At 44.4% G+C, this 22,030-nt stretch overlaps 1 protein-coding gene across 2 annotated transcripts; it reads left to right on the plus strand.

Annotated features, from left to right (window-relative positions):
* Window positions 1-526: 526 nt before the first annotated feature.
* ZKSCAN1 (zinc finger with KRAB and SCAN domains 1) lies at window positions 527-21,549 on the plus strand. 2 transcript variants are annotated; one of them, XM_082856698.1, is made up of 6 exons: window positions 527-637; window positions 8,753-9,270; window positions 9,521-9,674; window positions 11,706-11,797; window positions 12,070-12,196; window positions 14,487-21,549. In XM_082856698.1, the coding sequence occupies exons 2-6, from the start codon at window positions 8,845-8,847 to the stop codon at window positions 15,380-15,382; spliced, it is 1,695 nt and encodes a 564-aa protein (XP_082712824.1). In that variant the 5' UTR covers window positions 527-637; window positions 8,753-8,844; the 3' UTR covers window positions 15,383-21,549. The 2 variants fall into 2 exon arrangements, with proteins under 2 accessions (XP_082712824.1, XP_082712825.1); XM_082856699.1 differs by having other exon boundaries at window positions 533-644.
* The last annotated feature ends 481 nt before the right edge of the window (window positions 21,550-22,030 follow it).

The following is a 22,030-nucleotide window of genomic DNA, read 5'->3' on the forward strand; positions in this document are numbered from 1 at the left end:
TTCATCCACACGCCAAGTATTTAAAAATACCACCCACTCAATTGTCAGACATCTTCAGGGCCCGAGAGAAACTACCACGGCAGTTTTGTGAAACCAGCCACCGCTGGCTTCACTTTGACCTTCCTCTGTGTACACCCTTCTTTCAGCTCCTCTGCCACAGACATACAATTATTAAGTATTATTATTGCTTGGTAATAACTATAATTACTACAAGGACTGCCAGAGATGAAAAAGGAGAAATCGAATTATCAGATGGACTGGTGTCAGAACTGGACAGTCTGTTTGTATCTCGAAAGGCCTGAATCCCTTCTCCTTCGTTCCCAGCCTTCACACGGGGAGCACAGGCTGAGGGCGGAGACCCCAAAGCGGGAGATGGGACCACGGCAGGGCACGGGACTGGTCCAGCGTTCGGGAACCGAGATTCCAAAACCTCCCGCGCTCCTAGAGAGGACCCGGAAGCGCGGCGCAGTCCCGGAAGACGAGGTGCTGACACACTTCCGGCCTTTGTGACTCATTGTGTCTGTGTCGAGGCGTCAAGAAGGCCTAGATCCGTGCGCGGCGCCCTTCGGCCGGCCTGAGCCCCAGAGTCAGCTCCCCTTGCTCGCCCAGCGCCCCTAGGCCGCTCCCGGGGCTCACGGTGAGAGGTGGGGCCGGCCTCTGGGGGAGTCGGGCGGGGCCGCAGGGGTGTGTGCGTGGGGGTGGGCTCTGCAACTGAGGCCCCGGGGTCCCCTCCGGGCGGCCGGGGCGCAGCGTGAAGCGAGTCCGTGCCAGCGTCCCCGCCCCAGGCCAGGCCGTCCCCTCCCCACCGCGGGCCCAGGCGGGGAGGGGTCGACGGTCCTTGGCCGGGGGTCCTGGGAGGCCGTCTGCGGGCCCCTTCCGGGCCCCTCTCCTGCAGTGTCGTCATCGTCGCTTGACGTTTCTGACAACCGGGTCGCGAGCGAACCGACCCCTGTCTGAATGTTCTGCTCTGCTTTCGTCGCCATTTGCTTTGATTCCAGTGAGAGATTTTTTTTTTCGGGGTCATTGCAGGACCTCGAGGTGAAAAATGCGGAAGGCTGAGAGAAATGGACACGTTTCAAGGTGCCGCATACGTGTTTCCAGATCACCTGCTTCTCCGCACCCCACCCCCACCCCCGAGCGGTGATTAAAGAGCTTTTGAAACCTAGTCAGAGTGGGTAAAGAAATGATTCGGGTCTAGTAGAGGTTATATGTACATCCCACTCTCTTTCAGCTTTATGGACTATTTCGAAGGCTTTTGAAAACGAGCTGTCCGGTAGATGAGGTGGATTTTCCACTTCTGGGTAGTAGTTATTCTGCCTGACTTGGAAGGGGTGAAGAGTGAAAGGAATTTGTGGAAATTGCGCGGGGCCGTTAGGAGACTGATTAACTGAGTGACCTTGGATAAGATAAGACACTTCCGCCAACTCTCAGTTTTGTCATCAATCAAATTAACTAGGTTTTCTCCAAAGGCCCTTCCAACTTTGAGATAATTTGGTCAATGTAATTGAAAAATTCAGCTACAGTTCAGCCTGACACTGACCCCCTGCCCTCCGTTTCTTGCAGTGCCTCCAGTACTCAATAAGATACTTTCATTATAGAGAGCAGCTGTTACATGGCCTGGGCCCAAAGAAAGCATTTATTGTACAGACTATTGCTAGGCGGATTGGAGGTGGTCAGTAAATAGCTGTCGAATTGAATTGTGGAGGATTCATTGTAACCAGTCAACAAAGCCCTGTTACTGTATTTGCCAGCCACGTGTGGAGAAATAGCTTTATTACTTAGGGAACCATAATGATCATTTGCCCCAGAATGTTTCTCCAAGTTTGTATTGTCTCTGAATTACTATGCACGATGCTTGTTCATTATTTCAGGCAGTCTTCACCAATCTTAAAATACAAACAGGGAAGCTAGCTACTTAATATCATAGTCTTTTGCTGATTCCCTACTTGATCTAAGCATTTAAATTTTTCCTAACTTTATATTGTATCTAAATACAGATGAGTGTTATGTTAAATGTTACCTTTTCATTCTGAGTATCAGTATTCCTTGGGTAGCTAGTTGTCTTTTAAAGGTAGCTTTTTCATGTTTTAAAACATCTTAGAGCTCTGTTCAGAAATGGGTGGGAGGCAGTTTAAACTTTGAAGACTATGCCCTGGAAAAGATACTGGCCTGTTTAGAAAATAGCCTTTGGAATAAACTGAGCTTGTAACTCCAAGCCTTTTTTGTAAGAAAATCTTTCGTATTTACCTTCGGGGAGAACCAGGTACTGGGGGTAATCTTATCTAAATCGGATAGTGTGTCAGAATGGTTTTCAGCTCAAAGGGACCCCAGAGGTAGTTTTCTGCTCCTCTGTTCCCTCCCCCACCCCGCCCCAATTTGACAGATAAGGATACTGGATGTCAGAGAGGTTAAGTAACTCACCCAGGGAGGGACTCACTCTTATTCATGGGAGACTAGAATTCAGGTGTTCCACCCTGTGCTACTTTCACTATTACAGGATTTCTCCTGTTGCTTAATCTTTTAAGCAGGCTGAAAATTGGAAAGTATAGTTACATCTCTTAAGTTTATTGAAAAAATTTAAAACACTTCTCTAGTGCCTACTAAATGCCAGAGACTGTTTGAAGTGCTTCATATATGTTAACTCCTGTAATCCTCACAGCAGCTCTGTGAGACAAATACTGTTTTTTAACCCAGAGAAGAAACATCTGTACTTAGAGTAACTAAACCTAAAATCAGCTGGTAAGTGGTGATGCAGCTTAGTGAAACTCTTCCACGCCTGTAATTTGAGGGCAACTTTGAATGCTATGTGAATGCGCCAAAAAGAGTAACATTCAGTCAAGTATTTTTTAAAAACTAGTGCTTGCAAAGAGGTCATACTAAGTGTAGGTCTAAGAGGTACAAAGACGCATACTCTTAACAATAGTCCAGTCGAAGAAGACGGCATGAAAAATTAGATTACCAAGAAAGAACTTGAATAGCAAATGCTTGGTGGAGACCATTAGGGCATAGAGTTTAGAGAGAGGAGAAAAGATTGTGTGCGCAGATCCTCTGAAACCTAAAATAAAACCCAGCCCGTCCGCCGCTGTTGTGACTTTTCTCCTGCCCAAAGTAGGAGCAGAGAAATGTTGGGGGGGGGAGGGTACCTGTCAAAATTGGGGGAAGAGGGACTGTGGCCGTGCCCTCATCTCTGTCCCTTTAGGTCTCACTTCCTCCTCAGAATCCCTTCCTGTTGAGTCCCACTGACCCAAGGAGCATCCTACTCTTCAAAACTGGCTAAGGTGTGGGCACAAATTAAGATTCCTTTCCTTTAGTCTCCTTAAATGCCTAAGATGGAACAGAATTTTCATAAATGAGATTTCTGACACCAGACTAGATGCCACACTAGCTCTGCTCAGTTGTCTCTTTTGAAGGTCCCACCTGGTTAGAGTTTAGATGATTCCCACTTGCATCTCCTGCTGTGTCTCCTTAGTCACGCAGCTCTCCAGTGAAAACTGGATGGCAGGTGAGGCCCATTCCTGAGTGGTCATCCTTCGTAGGCCTTCCTCTTCAAAAGAACCCGTGTGTCCACAGAAGCCCTTCCTTACCCCACACGTTGGGACAGAATGAGTTTGATATGATGGTTGGAGCTTGAGCTGAGGGGTCCCACAGACCTAATGTCAAATCCTCGCTCTGCCATTCAATTGCTCTGTGACCTTGGGTATGTTATTTAACATCTGTAAACCTTAGTTTTGTCATTATACAGTGAGACAACAATGGTACCTACCTCCTGAGGGTGTTGTGTGAAATGCCTGGTACATAGAAAGCACTCAGTTAACATTGGTTCTTCCTATAATGCCTACTAGAGAGAGGCCTCTTGAACAGATGAGGGGCAAGTTGCGTTTTAGCTTAGCTCTGAAGGATAAGTAGGATTTGAAAAGTCAGAGAAGACTGGGAGGGAAATCCCAGGCATTATCGTGGGAGAAAAGGATGGTGTTCAAAATACAAGACATATTTAGGAAGTACTGAGTAGACTCATTTTGCTGGATGGAAAAGGTTCATGGCAGGGGAGGGAGAGAAATTCATGGGAAATGAAGCTTGATGGGGAAACTGGGACCAGGTGCTGGGGAGTATTGACTGCAAGGCTCTAGAGTTTTATGAAGAAGATCTGAGAGCAAGGTGGGAGGTGAACTGTGGGGGGATGACGGCAGGGCACCAAAGAGAGGAAGCTGGCCTCCATGGAGCTAGACAGAAAAATAAGTATGAACAAAGAATTATTTCTCCCTGGTGCCTGGAGACTGAATGCATGTAAGGAGAGAGGAGTCAAGGAAGGTGAGATTCTGCGCCTGAGTGATGAGATGTTCCTGGGCTGTCTGATCACTAATTGCCACTAAAGGCAATAAGACGGCAGGGGGCGCTGTAATGGCTTGAGTTGTTCTTTTTTCTTTTCCTTTTCCTTTTTTTTTTTTTTTTTAATATTTATTTATTTGTTTGGCTGAGCTGGGTCTTAGTTGCGGCATGTGGGATCTAGTTCTCTGACCAGGAATTGAACCCGGGCCCCCTGCATTGGCAGTGTGGAGTCTTAACTACTAGACCACCAGGGAAGCCGCTGAGTTGTTCTTATTTCTTCTGTGCCGTTCAACAGTCTCCCCAGTTCCCTAGAAGATAAATGAACAAAAGTTCTTGTTCTTGAGGGGTTTAGCTGGGAGGTGGAGATAGGAACTGCAGCTCAAGTAATGATAATACAAGGAGAGTAGAAGTGCCTAAGATAGGAACAGAGAAAGTACCGAGGGTGTTCAAAGGAGGAAGATATCTTATTTAATTCAGAATGTCAGGAGACAGTGTACATCTTGAAGGGTGAGTGAAAATTTGGCCAGTAGAGGTGGATAAAGGTGGGAGATTGGTCCCAGCAAAGGGGTGAAGATGCAAAGTCACACCCTATGCTTGGGGAACATTAATGGGCCCAGTAGGCTGAAACATAGGGGATCACTACTAAGGAAAGTAGTGGGAGTGGAAAGGTCGAGTGGGGTGTGTTGTTTGAACACTAATCGGTAGATGTCAGGGATTCATTGACAGTAACTGAGGGGAAGGAGGGAATGCCTAGAAGCATACTTTGGCAATACTAAGTTGACCTTGGTATGTTGTTCGTATTAGAAAGGGGAGAAATGGACGCTAGAGAAAATGTATGGAGCTAAGGCCCTAGTCTCGGCAGGAGATGTGGAGCCTGGATTAGGGTGGTGGAAGACAGTTCTGGGAGGCATAGCTGGAAAAGATAGTCTTGCTTTTCACTTTTCAGAATGAAATAAAGAGACTAAGCCTTACAGGAATTATTTAGCCTCCAGCTGGGAGAAAGCTAGCCAAAGGAGTGATCTCTTGGACTCCCTACTCGATGCCTCTTCCTCTCTGGGTCCCAGCTCCAGGGGGGCTGTTTCCTGGAAGCTGCCTTGTAGCTGTCAGTCACTCCTCAGGGCTTCTCCAGCACTCAGGTTGTAACCTCCTTAGAACTGTTGGCACATCTGCTTTGTACTGTAATTATTTGTGTAAAAATAGGAATGGTGCTTCTCATCTTTTTATTCCCCTCAGTCTGGCAGGACACTGCATACTGTAGATTGCAGAAATGGTTAGGAAATTGAATACTCGTAACTGTAAGGACTTTCCAGGTAAAGCTGCTCTGAAGTTAAAAAACAAAATATATTTCCTGCAGCAAGGTGGGTGGAGTGCAAAACGGGTCTGAAGGAGTGGATGGGAAGGGCTAGAAGATGGTTTGCAATAGGACTTTTACCAGTTTAAAATCATTGGAGGGCTTCCCTGGTGGCGCAGTGGTTGAGAGTCCGCCTGCTGATGCAGGGGACATGGGTTCGTGCCCCAGTCCGGGAAGATCCCACATGCTGCGGAGCGGCTGGGTCTGTGAGCCATGGCCGCTGAGCCTGCACGTCCAGAGCCTGTGCTCCACAACAGTGAGAGGCCCGCGTACCGCAAAAAAAAAAAAAAAAAAAAAATCATTGGAGAAATGACTTAATTCCCACAATGTTTTTACATTTATGTAGTAAGCCTTTTTGAATGTAATATTCTTTATTGTTATTATAGACTGCTATTTTAATAAGGATTTCTGGTTTTCATTAAGGACCAAAGAAAGAGGAAAAAAAACTAATCCTGTGATAAATCTCAGATTAAAATCATATTCTTTGCGATTAGAACAGTCATCTCCAAACTTTTCTGGCCACACGTTCCTGTCAGTAAAAACTATTTAGAAAAATTATATACATGTACCAGTGTTTTGTATAATTAAAAAAATACATTAAGTTGTGCTATTCTAGAAAAAACTTTGTGCTTTCAACGTACATGATCCTTTTTCCATCAAAATTACTAATAATTTTTCAGTGAGAGTCATGTAATTAAAAATACTTTGCTAGTTTAAAACTCTTGGCTTATCTCTTTGTTATAGAACAATTGGATGCTCTGTCTCTAAAAGTTGAATTTGATGCTTAATTTTGATGGCCGTAGAGGTGGAAAAAAAAAGATGCTTCACAAAGATTTGTCAGTTCAGATGGAAGCGACACATTGTTGCCTCTGCTTATCACCTCATGATTGATCCTATCCACCAACCATGTTAAATTTTTGTTCTTGAAATTCAGCTACTTTCTCACTTATCGGTTGACTTCTTAAGTTTGATTTAGTTCCACATTTGTTTTTACCTTCTGACCTGGCTGAGTTAAAAATTGCTGTGCAGGGCTTCCCTGGTGGCGCAGTGGTTGAGAGTCCGCCTGTTGATGCAGGGGACCCGGGTTCGTTCCCCGGTCCGGGAAGATCCCACATGCCGCGGAGCGGCTGGGCCCGTGAGCCATGGCCACTGAGCCTGCGCGTCTGGAGCCTGTGCTCCGCAACGGGAGAGGCCACAACAGTGAGAGGCCCGCGTACCGCAAAAAAAAAAAAAAAAAAAAAAATTGCTGTGCAGTTTTCTTGTTTGTGTGTATTTGCATTGTTAGTATTTCCCTAATTGTAGTTTCTCTGAAAGAATCTTTAAAGCTGCTTGTCTTTTTTTTGAGATGTAATTGATATGTAACATTATATTGGTTTCAGGTGTACAACATAACGATTCAATATTTGTGTATATTCCAAAGTGATCACCACAGTAAGTCTGGTTAACATCTGTCACCATAGTTACATTTTCTTTTTTTCATTTTTCTTTTTATTTTATTATTTATTTTTGGCTGTGTTGGGTCTTCATTGCTGCACACAGGCTTCCTCTAGTTACAGCGAGCGGGGGCTACTCTTCGGTGTGGTGCACAGACTTCTCATTGCGGTGGCTTCTCTTGTGGAGCACGGGCTCTAGGAGCACAGGCTGCGGTAGTTGTGGCACACAGGCTGCAGTAGTTGTGGCACACAGGCTCAGTATTTGTGGCTCATGGGCTCTAGAGCGCAGGCTCAGTATTTGTGGCGCACGGGTTTAGTTGCTCCAAGGCACGTGGGATCTTCCCAGACCAGGGCTTGAACCTGTGTCCCCTGCATTGGCAGGCGGATTCTTAACCACTTTGCCCCCAGGAAAGTCCCCTACATTTTATTTTCTTTTGATGAGAATTTTTAAGAACTACTCTCAGCAGCTTTCAAATATGCAGTACAGTATTATTATTAACTGTAGTCACCATGCTGTACATTACATCCCCAGGACTTAACTTACTTTATAACTGGAAGTTTGTGTCATTTGGCCCATTTTGCTCACACCCCCCCACACACTTGTCTCGTGTGACATGTGGCAGTTCAGCATTTAGACCAAGTGAGTTTGGTAGTGTCCATTTGTACATTAAATATGGTTTATTTTTTCTCACTTTTAAAATATAAATAGACATTTTGATATTTTCTTTCTCTGTCCAAAGTGGATTATCTCATACTGACCAAGGCACCTATAAAAATAATAGAAATAGCTAGATGGTGGGTTAGTAAGTCCTGGCCTTCACGTTTGGCTTGAGTGTTGACTGCTAGGTAGGTAGCCTCCTGCTCCTGAGCAAATCACTTGAGTCGTCCGAGCCGCAGTCACGTCATCTGTGAGATGGTGCTCCAAGCGTGTTGTGGGAGGGGGTAAGATGGCTAGCGTGCTGCTGAAGCGGGTGCCTGGCACCCCACTAACATTCCGCTCTCACTGGGCTTAGCGTGTAAACACATGATGTCATAGCCTGCCCTCCTCCTGGAGGGACGGTGCTCAGGCAAACACCCTGAGAGGGGAATTTGCCAGTTGGAAGTTTGTTTGCAAACCTTAATATCTAGAGTGACAGGGAAAACAGTGTGGCTCTGGAGGCTTTTTTTTCCCCCTTTGCTATTCAGAGGCATTTTTTAAAATTAATTAATTAATTAATTTTTTGGCTGTGTCGGATCTTTATTGCTGTGCGCAGGCTTTCTCTAGTTGCAGCGAGCAGGGGCTACTCTTTGTTGCTGTGCGCGGGCTTCTCATCACGGTGGCTTCTCTTGTTGTGGATCACAGGCTCTTAGGTACGCGGGCTTCAGCAGTTGTTGCACACGGGCTCAGTAGTTGTAGCTCACGGGCTCAGTAGTTATGGCGCACGGGCTTATTTGCTCCACGGCACGTGGGATCTTCCCAGACCAGGGCTCGAACCCATGTCCCCTGTGTTGGCAGGCGGATTCTTAACCACTGCACCATCAGGGAAGCCCCCAGAGGCATTTTTAATGCCTTGAGGTGTAGCCTTGTATGAAATATTAACAGCACAGGTCACTTTTCATAAAGGTACCAATAACTTTTTTTTTTTTTTTTACACTCCTCCAGGAATAGTACAGAAACAGATATCAGAAAACATTTCCCAGGACAGAAAGGAGAGCACAGACCCTGTTTGGATCAAGTCAGGTCCCTGAGCCTGAATGATGACTGCTGAGTCAAGGGAAGCCACCGGTCTGTCCCCCCATGCTGCCCAGGAGAAGGACGGCATCGTGATAGTGAAGGTCGAAGAGGAGGATGAGGAAGAGCACGTGTGGGGGCAGGACGCCAGTTTGCAGGAGTCTCCTCCTCCCGACCCGGAGATCTTCCGCCAGCGGTTCAGGCACTTCTGTTACCAGAACACTTTTGGGCCTCGAGAGGCCCTGAGTCGACTGAAGGAACTTTGTCACCAGTGGCTGCGACCAGAGATAAACACCAAGGAGCAGATCCTGGAGCTGCTGGTGCTGGAGCAGTTCCTTTCCATTCTGCCCAAGGAGCTCCAAGTCTGGCTGCAGGAATACCGTCCCGATAGTGGAGAGGAGGCTGTGACCCTTCTGGAAGATCTGGAGCTGGATTTATCAGGACAGCAGGTAAGAAGAGGGGAAACCTGTCATGTGTGAGCAGCACGTGGAGTTTGAGACTGAAGCAGAGAGAAAGTTACTGGCTTAAAGTTCGTATTAATAGTCCTTGTGGTGCTTTGATCCTCTTCTGCTTGGATATTAAAAAGTATTCTGGCCCTGTCCTTCCTGCAGCCACTGGTATATTTAGTGTCTTTTTTCACTTGTTTAAATTCCTGTTTAAAAAGTGATTTACCCACAAGCCCACCCTGTTTGTCCTCAGGTCCCAGGTCAAGTTCATGGACCTGAGATGCTCGCAAGGGGGATGGTGCCTCTGGATCCAGTACAGGAGTCCTCGAGCTTTGACCTTCCTCATGAGGCCGCCCAGTCCCATTTCAAGCATTCATCTCGGAAACCCCGCCTCTTACAACCACGGGGTAAGAAGCAAGGTTTCACATGGGGGGAAAGAAGCAAACTATTCAGGATGGGAGTGCCCTCTCTGTGTTGCTAAATGCCTGTAATAGAGAAACATGTTTATTTCTATTGTTGTTATTACTAAATATCAGAGGAAATATAACTTACAGGCCAATTTCAGGAGTTAAATAATGTTACCAAGGAGGTAAGTGAAATGTGCATAATGAACTTGGGTGGACATTATATTATTTGTTAAATTGTTAGTATTCTGGATGTCTAGCAGGTTTTTTTTTTTTTACAGGAAAGTCCTAGGAAGAGATGAAATATAGCCAACACCCTAGTATGTCATAAATTATCTTTAAAAGGGTCATTTATCAATTCATTTTATTTAAAATGTATAAAATACTGTGTAACATCACTCTATTTCTAGGTTACTTTTAAAAATTCCAAAGAATGGGAAAAGGATGGAAAAAATATTTTGTTTTTGGTTGAGGAAAATGAGGCAAAAAAAATCACTTCAGGGTCATATAAATAAAAATCAGTTGAATTTTTTTTCCTTTGAGGGAAATACTAACAATATTTTTAACCAGTTTTAAAATCAAAGTTGATACGTAGAATATCAGTAAAAGAAAAAAAAATAACATGCTAAAAGTATGGTTGTTCAGCAAGCGTTGACAAAGGCACAGTCCTTAACCAGTGTGTTTATTTATGATGACATTCAGGATAGGAATATTAGAGCTTAAGGAAGTATTGTCTTCCATGCATTCTGCAGGATAGCCAGCGCTTGTAAGCTGGAGAAAGCCTTGTGAGCCAACCAGTGCGCTGTGATGTTTATCCACCACTGTCCACCCAGTCCCGTTAGGTCCTCGTAGGGTTTGTGAGCTCTCTCCACACTCCACCAGGTGAAGTCAGGAAACGGAGGAGGATCTTCGTGGTTTTAAGTGCCAGATTAGGGCTGATTCAGGTTACCAGAGTAACAGCTTTCCAGACCCTGGAACATACAGTTGTTACGTCGTAAATAGTTCTTGAAGGAATTGAGGCATATGCACTTATTCTCAGTTTCTCTTTGTGCTGCTCATCTTCCAGAGCGTTTCCTAACTCTCAGCGGGTTAAAGTGCTAGGTACTTGATCTTTTTATACATTTTGCTTTAGCTTATATTATTGCTGTATATTCTGAAATAGTTACAAGATTTACTAATTCCGTTTCAAATTAGTTTTTCTAGTATCTTTGCAGCACAGTAACATCATCTGTTCACCAGTAACATTTTCAAATCTAACATTACTTGGCAAGGGAGGATTTTGATTTTGCCGTTTAAAATTTTTCCAGTTTTTCTTGCACGTCGCAGTTAATGTGACCCTATATTGTAGACGTCTTTTATTAGATGAGTGTCAACCCAGACCCTTATACATTTGTAAATGTCTCATTGACATTCGAACCATGTGTGTGTTTTATCCAAAAACTGTGGCTAAGTGAGGGAGAAAAGTAGAGGGACAAAAAATGGCTGAAACTTACCCAGAAGTAAGAAGAGCCCCTTCCTTCTCTGTGTTTCAAGATATTACTACTAAAGATTTTTAAAACTGTTGCATTTTCTACAACTGAATGGGATCCTGAAGTCCTGGTATACTGTTTGTTGGACTGGAGAAAATTAAATTATGAGCCAGACTTGAATGTGGGCTGAGTGTTACCTACTTCTGTGGCTGAGAGTAGGAACCCGGGTTATAGTTCTGGCTCTGCCCTCTTAACCAGGATGATGTTACGCAAGTTGTTTACCCTATCGGGGCCTCGGTTTCCCCTTCTTTAAAATGAAGGAGTTGGACCAGGTGATTTTAAGGGCCCTTTTATGACTCCTTGTTACTCCTGCTTAAGAACAGAGGTCTTGGGAAGACACAGATCATGGCTTTTCTTTCTTCCATTCTCTGTAGTTCTCAGTTCTGTAGTTAAACACTGAACATTGGGCATGCTGGTACAGGAAAGAGGGTGCCCCTGGGCCCTTCTTTGAAGGGAGGCCCAGGGCAGAGCTGGCTTCACTCACAGCTCCTTTCTCCTCCCTCAGCTCTCCCTGCCACCCACGTTCCTGCCCCTCATCACGAGGGGGGTCCCAGAGACCAGGCGATGGCATCTGCACTGTTCTCGGCAGATTCCCAGGTGAGCTGTGGGCCCCTCTGCCCTCCTGAGTCCCTCACATCTGCCTCTTCCTGGAGCTCTTTCAGCGGTCTTCACCAGGACACTGGCTCTTGATGTCCCTGCCCACAGAGTAGCTCCACTCCCACCTGTCCACTAGAGCCTGGCGTGGTCACCTTTTCTTTCCCAGCATCCTGTAGGTTTGCAGTCACCTCCGTCCCTGACTCCAGGTTCGGGCAGTGGGACTGTCCCTGGACTTTGGGAGAACTGAGTGTGGGGATCTCGTGTTATTTCAGGCAATGGTGAAGATCGAGGACATGGCCGTGTCCCTCATCCTGGAGGAATGGGGATGTCAGAACCTGGCTCGGAGGAATCTGAATAGGGACACCAGGCAGGAGAATTATGGGAACGTGATTTCCCAGGGTAAGATGGCTGCAGGATTATTGTCTGATAAGATTGTATTGCCTCTTTTTCTGTTAGTTCTGGGATCTCTGATGTGGTAGAGACTACTGAGCCCGTTTCTTCAGACCAGATAGAGAAGGAGAACAATTTGAGTTTCTTTAATCCCAAAAGCCTGGTACTGGGACTTCCTGATTCCAGGTGGATTTTTTGCCTCTAGGTATTTTTTGCTGTTTGAAAGCAGAAATAATTTTATGTTCTGAATCCCCACCTCTTCAACTACTCTGTCACCATTGAGGATTCTGCTTCATTCCCTGTGGATACAACTAAGTGCTTTTGTCAGGGGAGTGTCTGTATTTCCTATTATAGAGGGCCAGGTGAGAATTGATCATCAATCTAATCCTAACCTGGGACCATGTTCCTGAACCTACACTGCATCCTGCCATGGGCTTTCAGTCTTGCATCCTGTGAGCGCTGCTCCACGACAGTTCTGTATAATTCCATGAACTTGCACCTGGTCAGGATTCCCAGATTCCAAACCTAATGGTGATCTTCTGTGAAGAGCTCTGGCTCCTGAGTGTGTAGTAAGAACAAAGAAGTTCTAAGAGGCATCAACCAGATAAGACAAGGTGACACAGTTGACAGACAGTCCCATTTGTCTCTATTAGGTCTTAACCCCTGGGAGATAGTACTGCAGGAAGCTCTCAGATCAGTCCTGTCATAGGGAAGGCCAGTTCCTAAGACTTCTGCCTGGGGAGGGCAGTGGTAGGGTGAATGAAGGGAAGTTATGAAGAAAGGATGTTCATACAGAAACCTCAAGTTTTGTTTTGAACCATAGGGATAACTGGGGTTTGTTGTTTCTTAGTACTTGCTCTTTGGACGAGGTGAAAATTAAGCCAAAAAACTGATCTCTGTTTGTGAGCCGGGTAGTACCCACCCCTTGCTAACTTAAAACAAAGCAAAACAAAACATTGCGAACAGCTGGGGAACTATCCAGATCATCAAGGACCTAGGCTTGGAATTCAAAAGAAGTAGACCAGTTTCCTCTTCCTTATGATCAGGTCAGTATTTATGGTGATTTCATCACTCAAGTCAGGGGTTAGATACTCCTTCAGTGATTGCGTTGAGATAGTGCACACTCACGTGGAAAGGTTTCTTAAGGCCAAGTAAATAAAGAATAGATTTGGGATAGTTTGTTTTTTTCCTAGACAAATGTAAACATATATAAAATAGTGTTTTTGTACTGAATAATTTTTAGTCTATACTTAAAAAACAGTGTGGCACACAGAATGTAGCAGTCCACAATAAGAATATATTCCAGTGTTTTAACAGGCAGATTGCTAAAATCAGAGGATCAGCTCTGCATTCGTAAGATCTTGTCTTATATTACGTCCTTTGTGGGCTGTCTCCGGAATTGTTTTCAGTCTCTTTGTTCTCAGTAGTTCTCAGTCGTTTGTCAGTGCAGGTTTCAGTTACATGTACTAATGCCCCAACCAGCTTCTTCACCCTCATCCCTGTTGCTTGAGCACTGTCAGCTCTGTGCCGCTCTCCCTGGTGGAGAGAAACTAGTTTCTGTGTCTGAAGTTCTGCGTAACCTGCCAGGTTCAGTGCTCCTTGTTTTGCCTGTTAACTATCACCTTGTCAATAAAAATCTCACAGAATTGGCAGAGTATTTGCTTTTTTTAAATTAATTGCATTCCTTTCTTTCTGGTAATACCACTTATCATTTTCTAGGAAAGACCTGTCCATTCTCTCTTTTTTTTAACTCATAAATTCTTAATTAGAACTGGAACATCATTTTTTTAAAAAAAATTTTTTTTAGCCTCACAGCATGTGGGCTCTTAGTTCCCCAACCAGGGATTGAAGCCGCCCCTCCTGCATTGGAAGCACGGGGTCTTAACCACTGGGCCACCAGGGAAGTCCCTGGACTATGATTTTTTTTAATGTGTGTTTATTCTTTCAGATTAATTACTGGGTGACCAAATTATAGAACCATGAGTTGTGACCTCTTACGTTCCTTAATTCCTCACCCCTTCCTTCTTTCCTCGCCTGGTCTGTTCCCTCTGCTCGCTCCCGGCCTCTCTGCATGCTCCCTCCATTGTCCTTTCCACACTTCGCCTGCCCTCTCATTTCCCAGTTCTACTCCCTGTTGTCCCTAGGTTTTTTCCCTTTTTTTCCTACTATTTTATCTCCAGTTAATATTGTGAGGTCATTTTGCAGGCAGGTAGAAGCTTCCTGGAAAACAGTGTCACTTGAGTAACCCACATATTCAAAAGAAAAAGATGCTATTTGTATTTTTTATTTATTGTGTCAGGTTGTGAAAACAGGAATGAGAATGAGGAGTCCACCTCAAAGGCTGAAATTGCAGAAGACTCAGCATCACATGGGGAGACCACAGGAAAATTCCAGAAAGATTTTGGAGAAAAACGTGACCAGCAGGGCAGAGTAGTAGAAAGGCAGCAGAGAAACCCTGAGGAGAAAACTGGAAAAGAAAAGAGAGATCCAGGGCCAGCTACAGTCAAGGAAAAAAAAAACCCCAGCACAGGAGAGCGAGGTCCAAGGGAAAAGGGTAAAGGACTGGGGAGAAGTTTCAGTCTGAGCTCAAACTTCAACACCCCTGAAGAAGTTCCGACAGGAGCGAAGTCCCACAGATGTGATGAATGTGGTAAATGCTTCACAAGGAGTTCAAGCCTTATTCGCCATAAAATAATCCACACTGGAGAAAAGCCCTATGAATGTAGTGAGTGTGGGAAAGCCTTCAGTCTTAACTCAAACCTTGTCCTGCATCAGCGAATCCACACAGGAGAGAAGCCTCATGAATGTAACGAGTGTGGCAAAGCCTTCAGTCACAGTTCAAATCTCATTCTGCATCAGCGGATCCACTCTGGGGAGAAACCCTACGAATGTAACGAGTGTGGGAAGGCCTTCAGCCAGAGCTCAGACCTCACTAAGCATCAGAGAATCCACACGGGGGAAAAGCCCTATGAATGTAGTGAATGTGGAAAAGCTTTCAACCGAAACTCATACCTTATTTTGCATCGGAGAATTCACACCCGAGAAAAGCCCTATAAGTGCACGAAGTGCGGCAAGGCCTTCACCCGGAGCTCGACCCTCACTCTGCATCACAGAATCCACACCAGAGAGCGAGCCTCTGAGTACAGCCCTGCTTCCCTCGATGCTTTCGGAGCATTCCTGAAAAGCTGTGTGTAAAGCGAGAATTTGTCAATAAGTCATTTCCCCTTTTCGTTTCTAAAATTATTTCAGAGATGTGTGCCCATGGAGGGGGAAAAAAAAGCCTCAACAGGTTAAAAAAAAAAATCACACTTATGGATCCTTACAGGTACATCAGCAGTGTTCTGCCTTTGCCTAGTCTGTGGGCATGTAATTCTTCCACAGCCCCTGCAGGAAAATGCTAGTCATAGGGATGGATAATCCACATGCTATTTCCACACAGGATAGAAGCACACACACAGGAAAATGTCAAGCTTTTCAGTAATGAAGAGACCTTTAAGGTGCTCTTGAACTCTCCGCAACCACAGTACATAATTGAAAGACTAAGATCGGCTCTGTGAAAATGACACTGAGGTTCAAAACCTGCTTGCCGCAAACACGCCCTACTTGGCCAACGTCTTGCTGAACCTTATTTCTCAAAAAAGAGGAACAGTTTGAACAAAAACTACATCGGCACATGCTGCTCAAAACTAGTTGTATATATACGGTAAGTTCTGTACAGTCGCTGGTAGCCTACCAAAGCTATAGAAATCTAGGACTGCGCTGTCAGTATCAAACCAAAGATTTCTATCTCTTCCTGAAAGAGAGGGCATGCGCACCAGTCTACAGTTCCAAAGGACGGCTGCAGATGTAGATGGTTCCCTCCTCATGACTGAGATAAATCTTACTGAAATGGCAACCGTGATTCAAAACACTTCTCTCCCTTTGCGAAATCCCCGAATTCCCTAAAGCACTATCGCACTCCTAACTGCGTTTCTCCACAGGTTAGCACTTGATTGCATACTGTCTTTGAATCTTTTGTTGTTCCGTGTGTGAAAGTTTTCATCACTCCCCAAAAGAGATGCTTCTCTCGTCGGGGGATATATTTATATCCCCGACAGCCCTGGACACAGTGCTGACCACATGAGAAGAGCTCATTAGGCCTGACTTCTAGCAGGATTTGTACATTCATGACAAGGCCTGTGAGTCACGAGTACCTGAAATACGGTAGCGTGGCCCAGCTTGTGAGCCCGAGGTGTGGCCAAAGCTCTAGGGTCGCATGCTATTTTTGTCCTAAATATAAACGAAGGGTGCTGGTCAGCCGCCAGCATAGACTATCCAGACACGGATCAGAGAGTAAATACCATGAAATGTCAAACGACTTTGTTGTCATCCGTCATCTTAACAATGTGAACACTTACTAAAGCAAAGATGGCAAAGATCTTAACCAGAATTTCTTCAGTCAGCTGCTGAACAACGTGATGATTTGGGCACTTTCTGAATCATTTGTAACTTTAAAGTTCAAAAGATGTGATTTCTGTTGCTTTTCAGAAAAAGGAACATTGGAGGGAGCATTTTTTTCCCCACACCTTCCAGAAACTTCTAAAAGACATTTGAGATCGTTAGCTGGCAATTACTAAATGTCCGTTGCTCTGAGAAGCTCACCAACGTGCTAAGATGTGGCTTGTCGTATTGTAGTCATACCGCACAATGTCTTTTCTGTTTCTCATCACTAGAGACTGAGGTGAGGTTATGAAACTTCGATCTTTCCCATCATCTATGCAGAATGATGCATTAGCTTCTGCGTGGAAGCCAGCGACAGACCATTTTCAGATGCACACACAAGAGACCCAAGCAGCGTGGGTCACATAGGAAGTCATCAGGGCCTTGGGTAGAGATAACTGCTCGTGAGAGCGTGCAAATGATTGTAGACAGCCCTGCAGGTACTTAGAAACAGACTAAGAACACACCTGAAGACTAGCCCCATAATGGGAGACCCCTCACATAGAGTTTGAGATTTTCCGTCAAGAACTAAAACTGTCACTCGTCACTGGTTTGCTAGCCAGCAACCCAAGCCTGTGAGACAGTGTCACTTCACGGGGAACCGTGGAGGTGGGGGCAGCTGTGGCCTCAGCTCCGGGCCAAACAGCACTTTTTCTCTGGCCTCTCTCTATAACTTGGAGCAACTTCCAGCCTCCCAGTAGCTCCTAAGCAGTTGCATCAGTGTTGCCTGGGGGAACTTTAAGGAAGTCAGCTGGTGACCAGAGTATTCTGTCCATCCAAGTTAAGAAAAACAGGAGAGATACTCCAGAAGAGCACACCTAAATAGCTTTTTATAGTAAGGGAAGGTAGAAGAAATGCTTTTAGGAATTTTCTTCAAAGAGTGAGACATAGTGGTGGTCGCATAGAAAACTGCTGATGCTTTTGAGCAAAGACTTTTGCTGCCAGGATCAACTGAAAGCAGTGAGGTGCTTAACTCCAGACACCGATTGAAGCACCGACTTGTGAAGAGGGAAAGAACACTGGTCAAGTCCACCCACATTGGCTTTTTTATGCGGACATGATTCAGCCATCATTTCTTTTTAATGGAAGTTAACTATAACCTGTGCCCCACATTTAATTCCCATTTCCTGGGACATCGTACTGACTGTGGGATGGCCATGGGCGTTGCTCCAGATCTTCAGCAGATGGACTCCTTGAAGCAGCTATTTGAAGACAAGTTTTCTGAAGAAAACCGGCTACCACTGTTTATTAAAACCATCTGCATTGCATTCATTTATCAGCTCTTCAGCGCAAAGTGTAATAGAGTCGTGGCCCAAAAGGCTTATGACATCTAAATTAGTGCTCAGGATAGTCATTTGAAAGTTCTCGACTGGCTGAAGTATGTTAACAGTTTAAATACTCTAGTTAACTGTTAGCATGCTAGTTGACCCAGTGGAAGTTTTTGAGGGGTTTTTAAAAATATACCTTAACCTTGCCAGGAAGAGAAGTAAAAGTCTTAAAGTTGTGGGGCATTTGTTTCTACTTCATCCTGGCAGGCAAGGCTAAAGCCTAAGACTACAGACGTATGAGGCATCTTGATATGGAAGGCACTTAGTATTTTATTAAAGGCATAAAAGTGAAACTGTGCTAAATATGTACAGAGAGGTTGACACGTTTGATACCTAAGACAATTCTGTCTTACCTGGCATCGGAGAAGTCATCCCAGGAAGGAACCTCTTGAATGTGATAAATATGGCAAAGCCTTTAATCACATCTCAGCCCTTAGCATCAGAAAGCTCACACTGTAAATAAACATTATTAATATTATATGTGAGGAAAACTTTCATGTGTAGCACTCATTGCTTTAGACAGAAAATGAATTCCGTCAGTATGTTCCAATCATGTATTGAATTTCAGAAACACTGCAGAGGAACCTCAGTCTTAACTCCAGAGGATCCACAGAAGAAGAAAAAAAAATGTGGGGAAATGCTAAAGAAATAGCAAAATGTACAACTTCTGACAAAAATTGTTAATGTTGGGTACTTCTATATATTTTATATGACCATAATGTCAGTGTCTGTGTTTTGTACCTCCAGCCCCTGTTGTTAATCTGTATATTCCCTGTAAACAGATAATGTATTTTTATTTTAATCTATTTGACAGAACACATCACTCCAAAAGAGCAAAGTTTTGGAGTAGTGAAGAAGTTGATGTGGTCATAGACAAAAAGTCAGTTCACAGAACTGAGGAAGGGGAAAACGAGAAAAAAACCTTCATAGTTTGGTGCTTATCAAGTCAAGAGCTTAGGAGATGAGTGAAATTGCTAGGAGAGACAGGCGACTAGGGCAGTAAAATGGAACAGTTCTAGAAACATCGGCAGCTTCCTGAAGTTGACCAGGAAGTTGACCGCTTAGCTGCCAGATCACCATTTCAAGCAAGGAGAATGGGTTCTCTGAGCTTGTCGGGGGAGAAAGAAGGTCTGCCCCCGTCAATCAAGAAGAGGGCATGTCCTGGGAGGGCCAGTGGGGCCACTTACCTTGACCCAATTGTGTGAAGCGTAGTCCTGTTTCCTCCACTAACTCTTAAATTTCTGTGTATAGAAAACTTGGGATAGGAAAACACCAGGATGGGCTCTTCCCTGGAAAAACAGACACACAGGCATCCAGTCCCTGGGATTGCAGGAAGGCTCGAGAAGCATTTTGCAATATTCCTGTCTCAGCTGTCTCCTGTGCACCCTCCTTGCTCCCACTCACTTCCCCTGGCCTGTGATTATTAGGAGAAGGGCTTGTGACGATTCACAGCTAGGAAAGAACTTTTTTCTAATTTTTATCCTAGAGTTGATCACCTTTTATTGCAGGGTCTCGACGTCCTCATCTAAAGCTAGCTAACCAGGTTCATCCTACCATCCTCACGGAAGAGTCATCGTGTGAATTGGAGTAACAGTATTAAAACGTAGTCACACAGTGACAGCAGTACTTACCAGCGGAGCCATGTGTTTGGGGGTCCCACTCTGCACAGCTTCTCAAATACTGATGAGGGGGCTATGGTTCCCCAGCTGGGAAACCACGTGAAGGTCTGCAGATTGCAAAGTGAAACGTAGAATCAGAGAAAAGGAAATTAAGCAGTATAAATAGATCTTTTCCTAGAAGTTAGAGTAGATTTTTATTTCAACTACTACTGGAGAATATAATAAAAAGTATTATTTGAAAAGTTGCCCTAACATTTAGGTTTCATTTTTAGAATGGACACACTACTGTACATTGAAAAGTAGTTACTTATTTTGCTATTCAAATTAATTTTTTATTATATCTAAAAATGAAATTATCTGTTTTACTTTTCAGAGCTTTGTAAAACAAACTTGAAGTTATAGGGAGGTAAGCCATCTCCAATTCTGCAGGTCAAACAAAAGTTTGGGAACTGTTTTGGACATCTCATAATACAGAATGTCTTAACTTGAGAACTTAGTTTCATATTGTCTGGTTCTGTTTAACAGTGGATACCACAAACCTCATGTTTTTCTCTTATCCTAAAACAGAGGAAGGTAAAGAGTGGGCATTAGGTTGACTTCTGAACATGGTCTGCTGTTATTTTAACAGGTTTTTTGTTTTGTTTTTCTTTTAATCGTTGAGATTCTCACCTCCATTTACTAAAGAATCATGACTCACTTCAAATTACATAGTAATCAGCAAAGTTAATTGGTCTTAAAATTAAATTTTCTCCCTTCAGCAAGGACTCATTAAGCAGCCAGGCTGAGTGCATTAAGATACAAAGAGTAAGTTCTGTGAGGGATTGAAAGGTGATGCTGAAACTGGGATTTCATTCCAGTTTCAGATGCGGGTTTCAAGTTCCTTTGGTCCAGGGAAGGGACCGGGCAGCTGCCCGAGTCGCTATTGTTTAGTCTCCCGACAAGGTCAGGTTTGCTAGGAAGGAGAGTGCGGGGGGAGGGTTGTAGGGGCCAGACTCCCAGCTGCAGAAGAGTGGTGAGTGAGCCCTGTGGAGGGAGAGAAGAGAGACTGCTGGGCGTGTGCTGGGGGCCAGTGCTCGCCTGCCTTCCCCATCCCCCTACCCCCACTTCAGCCACTTGACAGAGTAAGGTTTTAGTCCGCCGAGCGAGGACAAAGCGTATTAGATTTAGAGGTGCTTCTGCTGGTTGCAGGGGTTCTTATGTGAGAGGGCTGGGCAGGGGGAAGCAGGTTGTGACGACACAGGAAAATCTTTTTCTAAAAATCTATGAGTTTAGGGGCAAGGGGCGGGATATGCAAGCAAAATCAGCAATTATTTTAACATGAACATAAATATTTTTATTAACTTTTAGTTAAATAGAGGTTATTACACCCAGGTCAACACGATAACCCTAAATCTATATAGAGAGCTAACTCAGGCATTGTCTTGTTTATTATCTAGACTGGGTAAAACAAACCTTTCCTGTTTTGTCAGTTCCTAGTTTCTTAGTTTAGAATAAATTAGACGAAAAGAAACTGACTTGTCTTTGTATATCCGCAGAATTAAGTTATTGCTGTTAAACCTGGCCTTTTCAGTTCCCTGGTCTTTGAAGCGTCCAGATGCTTGGTAGATGTTCAGTGAATAATTTTTAAATTGAATTTGTTCATTTAAAATCCTCATTAACATTTCTAAAACGGCTTCTTTCAGTAAATAGTGGAATTTTAGAGGAAAAGTGAGGTTTTTTTTTAAAGCTAGGAAACTCCACTGAAAATAGTCATTTGATTGAGCACTAAAGTTTCAGTCATGAGAAATGGCAGCAAAATAAATTGGTAATGCATTTATAGTCAATGGTCCATTTTAGGAGGCCGGTGGTGTCTGACAAATTTTAGAGTAGTGAGGTGGGGGAAGGAAATTGTGGGGATTTGTAATAAATATTCTCTTTATGTTGTTTCTCTTCAGGATCATGGTAAAACAATAAATTATCATCTCTAGGTGGCAGTAGTTGTGATGTTTGTTTTTTGTTGTCCTTGGTTGCATAAAATGTGTGTTTTGGGTAAAGAAAAAAGTATAATTTCAAAGTTAAAAACTAGAACTGACACAATCCTCACCCAAATGACATGTTGTAGGTAATTTCACAAGCGCTTAGGTAGCTTCTTGGCAACAATGAAAAACCATGGAATAAAGTTGCTTTTTTTTTTTGCGGTACGCGGGCCTCTCACTGTTGTGGCCTCTCCCGTTGTGGAGCACAGGCTCTGGACGCGCAGCCTCAGCGGCCATGGCTCACCTGGACGCGCAGGCTCAGCGGCCGTGGCTCACGTGATCCCACGCGGCATGTGGGATCTTCCTGGACTGGGGCACGAACCCGCGTCCCCTGCATCGGCAGGCGGACTCCCAACCACTGTGCCACCAGGGAAGCCCTAAAGTTGCTTTTTAATGATCCCC

Source organism: Leucopleurus acutus, assembly GCF_964270905.1.
Source record: "Leucopleurus acutus genome assembly, chromosome: 16".
Lineage (NCBI taxonomy): Eukaryota > Metazoa > Chordata > Mammalia > Artiodactyla > Delphinidae > Leucopleurus > Leucopleurus acutus.